Genomic DNA, 3,496 nt, shown 5'->3' with positions numbered 1-3,496 from the left:
CTGGGACATGAGGGAGAATACTAAGGAGCGGAATGATGGTTGATATGGAGTAGTATATATAGCATTTTGGGAAAACCAGATATTTAGAATATTTTTAACTTCTACCTTATGGGGACCAGACTTATGCTGATTCTTCTAAAAGAAATTATTCTTGCAAAAGGTCAGGGTATCATTAGTATATTTCAGTAACGTGATAAGGTAGAAAAGAGATAATAGGAGAGTGAGCAGTCAGTGAAACACAAGTAGAAATAGTAAATATATCCTTTCTAGAAGCTTAGTATGACTATTTGCTGAGGAGAAAGAAATCACACATACATGCAAAGGGTAAAATTACAAGAAAGGTAATTGATGTAGTAAGGTCCTGAAAAAGGAAAGATTAGGATCAAAGTGCAGTTGTGATTTAGACTTGGCCAGAGGATTCACCTCTTTCAGAAGCAGAGAGAGAAGCATCCCTTTATAGTAGGTCGACAGTAAATGCGGTTGATGAGATACAGGCATTGCTCCCTAGAAGCTTAACGAGTAAAGGGGAGGAGCTCAGGAACCTTACCAGAGGATGCAAATGAAGATGATTGGAACTGAAAAACTGAGGGAACTAACACCTGAGAGCCTGTTTTCTCTGTGATTTGCCAGCAAATATAGTAAAGGTTTGGAATAGCTACAGAGAATGGGAGAGGGGTGTGTAACAGAATTGCAGTGTGGTATTTAGGTCTGGAAATACATTTTGTTGTGCACCAGTCCACACAATTGTACACAGTTCTTAAACAGATTCAGTCCAAATGTGGGAATAATAGCTGCTTCCCAAATGAATGAAGAAAGGGCATGAAGAGTTAAAGGTAGAGAGCTAGGACTCATCTCAAAGTACATGCTTCATCCCAAGTTTTCATGAATCAAAACATTTGGTGATTTGAGAACAGAACCATTTTTTTACTTTTGGGACCTAAGAGTAGTATCTCATACTTAAAAAGTATTAAAATACTCTTTTTGAATGAATGAATAAACTACACTCTTACTCTGTTAAATATTTCTGAATATAAATATTAGGCTTACATTTTTGTCTCCTAAGAATGGGGATGTTGATTATTTCAGAGCATTAGAAGTTTGTCCCAGGAACTACATTTCCTAAAATTTACTTACGTTTAAAATAATTAGACTAAAGACAAACTCTAATGAAATCCAATATCCAATGTGGAACATAAAAGTATTTATTAGAATAAAAATACATACAAGTATTTATTAGAATAAAAATACATATCCAACGTGAAAATTATTGGAAGTTTTATCTACATTAGTTTTTTTTAATGCTTTTTATATAATCTATGCTTTAAATAATTTGCACATCTATAAACAAATCTTTGATTACAAAAGATGCAATGTACCTATGAGATATTGAACATCAAAATTTAGAGATGGGGACTGACAGTTACATCTTATTGCACTAAATATTTCTGTGGAATTTTGGAAAGAGAAGAAGATAATTAAAATAATTCATTTGAAATGAGGTAAGTTGTAGGAAATGATTTTTAGTAGTAAATATCACCAACGTTGAGATAAGAATATTAAAAACATTCATGGAAAATTCACTTACATATTTGCATATCTAGATTACTTAAAAAATAAAATTAAAAATAACCAGAACTTCTTATTAGAAAAGGAGTTTGCACTTTAGATCTGTGTTTGTTCTAAGTGTTTCTCTCATTTAGAAAAACAGAAGTGCTACAAACACTCAAAACTTTACCAAGCAGGGGGAAAAAAAGATTAGGACCAACATTTCAAGCTGCCTTTTGGAAAAGAAATTAAAAAACAAAAAACAGAGGTAGATGGTTAAATATTAGTGACAAATTTACTCAAGTGACTAAATTTTTGTCTTGGTACACATTCGTTAAATGTTTACTCTTGAAGCTAAGCTGTAATTAACTAGAAGTAGAGAGTAAGACTGAATGCAAGTTATTTTCCTTATGTCAAAGAAAAGTAGTAAAAATAAAACCAGGTTTAAGATCCCTGTTAGGGGCTCTGCTGGCACACTGGTGCTAACCAAAATGTCAGTGGTTTGAAACTACCAGCTGCGTTGTAGGAAAAAGATGTAGCAGTCACAGCCTTGGAAATCCTATGGGGCAGTTAGTTCTACTGTCCTGTAGGGAAGCTATGAATTGGAATCAACTTGTGGCAGTGGGTTTGGTTGGTTTGCTAAGACCCTTGTTAAGGATATAATTGTTTAAAGTACTACAGTTCATGCATTTTTTAAAGCAGAAAAGTTAAACTTGCCCCTAGTCTTCCTAGCTTTATTTGAGACTACGCCACAAGCCCTATCAGGCCTGATCAGTCAAAGTAAGATTGTAGGGTGCCTCGGCGACGGACATCACAGGTCCAGCAGTGGAAGCCTCCTCCCAGGGAATTGGCGTGACGGATGCTAACCTTAATGGTGCTGATGCCTGCATTGAAAGAGAGAGGCGGGGTTACTGGGATGGACTGACGTGAAAATTCTCCTATAGACAGTAAATCCATGACTGGGAATCCTATGGAATCCCATTCAATTTTAGTGGGAATCTTATGATTCTAATCCTTACATCTACCCCAACCGTTATAGTCATTTCTCTTTCAATTTATTTTCACCGTTGAAATTACATCTCATCTAATCTATTCCACTGCTAATATAAAATCTTCACCCAAAATTCAACAGACTCTGATGTTTGTCCCATTGACTGTTCAAAACTCAGAAAGTTAGATGAGCAGCTATAACTATAAAAATGATAAAGTAATAAAATTTCTAGCCTTTTAGAATTATAATTTGTCAGATGGTTTCTAATTTTACCGCTACTTTAGTTGAAAAAGCAAAATGTAGCCTACAACCTATAAAGTTTGTTGAGCCAGAGAGCTAGAGCCAAGCATCTTCAGGCTCATGTTGGAGTGGGGTGTCTTAAAGAGCTTCTGTATCATTCATTGGCTGAGCAGAGAGAGGCTGTCCTGACTGGAAGAACTATGCCTGGTGTGGCGCTGTAGGATAAGTACTGGACTGTTAACTACTGCAAGGTCAGCGATTCAAACCCACTAGCTGCTCCTTGAAACCATATACAGGGTTGCTATTGAGTCAGAATTCACTTAATGACACTTAACAAAACTAACAACTTCCCTAATAAATCCCATAACTGTAAGTATGGAGCCCAGCATTAACAGAGAGGACTGTGGGCAGAATGGTTTGTATCATCCACTTCTGCAGGATCTTACAATATTTTAAGTTGAGAAATAGCATAGTCTTAATAGACAAAGAAATTGGGCCCAGTTGGGTTATTTAGTGAAAAGTCAGAAAAAAAGTGACATAGCATTGTTGTTGTAGTTAAGTGCCGCTGAGTTAGTTCTGACTCATAGTGACCCTGTATAGTTTCTAAGGAGCAGCTGTTGGGTTTGAACCACTGACCTTCAGGTTAGCAGTCCAGTGCTTATCCTACAGTGCCATACCAGAACTCCAACACAGCATTATTGTTGTTAAGTGCTGTCGCGT

General features: G+C 36.2%; 1 protein-coding gene across 1 annotated transcript in view; it reads right to left on the bottom strand.

Annotated features, from left to right (window-relative positions):
* Nucleotides 1–2,316: 2,316 nt before the first annotated feature.
* Nucleotides 2,317–3,496, bottom strand: part of GATM (glycine amidinotransferase (L-arginine:glycine amidinotransferase)) — a 40,180-nt gene continuing 39,000 nt past the window's right edge. Inside the window, exon 9 of the mRNA XM_006831693.1 lies at nucleotides 2,317–2,429. Within this exon, the coding sequence (XP_006831756.1) occupies nucleotides 2,317–2,429 (113 nt within the window). The remainder of the gene's footprint in view (nucleotides 2,430–3,496) is intronic.

This window comes from Chrysochloris asiatica, unplaced genomic scaffold (genome assembly GCF_000296735.1).
Source record: "Chrysochloris asiatica unplaced genomic scaffold, ChrAsi1.0 scaffold00004, whole genome shotgun sequence".
Classification (NCBI taxonomy): Eukaryota; Metazoa; Chordata; class Mammalia; order Afrosoricida; family Chrysochloridae; genus Chrysochloris; species Chrysochloris asiatica.
The sequence above is the reverse complement of the archived record's forward strand: the minus strand, read 5'-3'. Positions and strand labels throughout refer to the sequence as shown.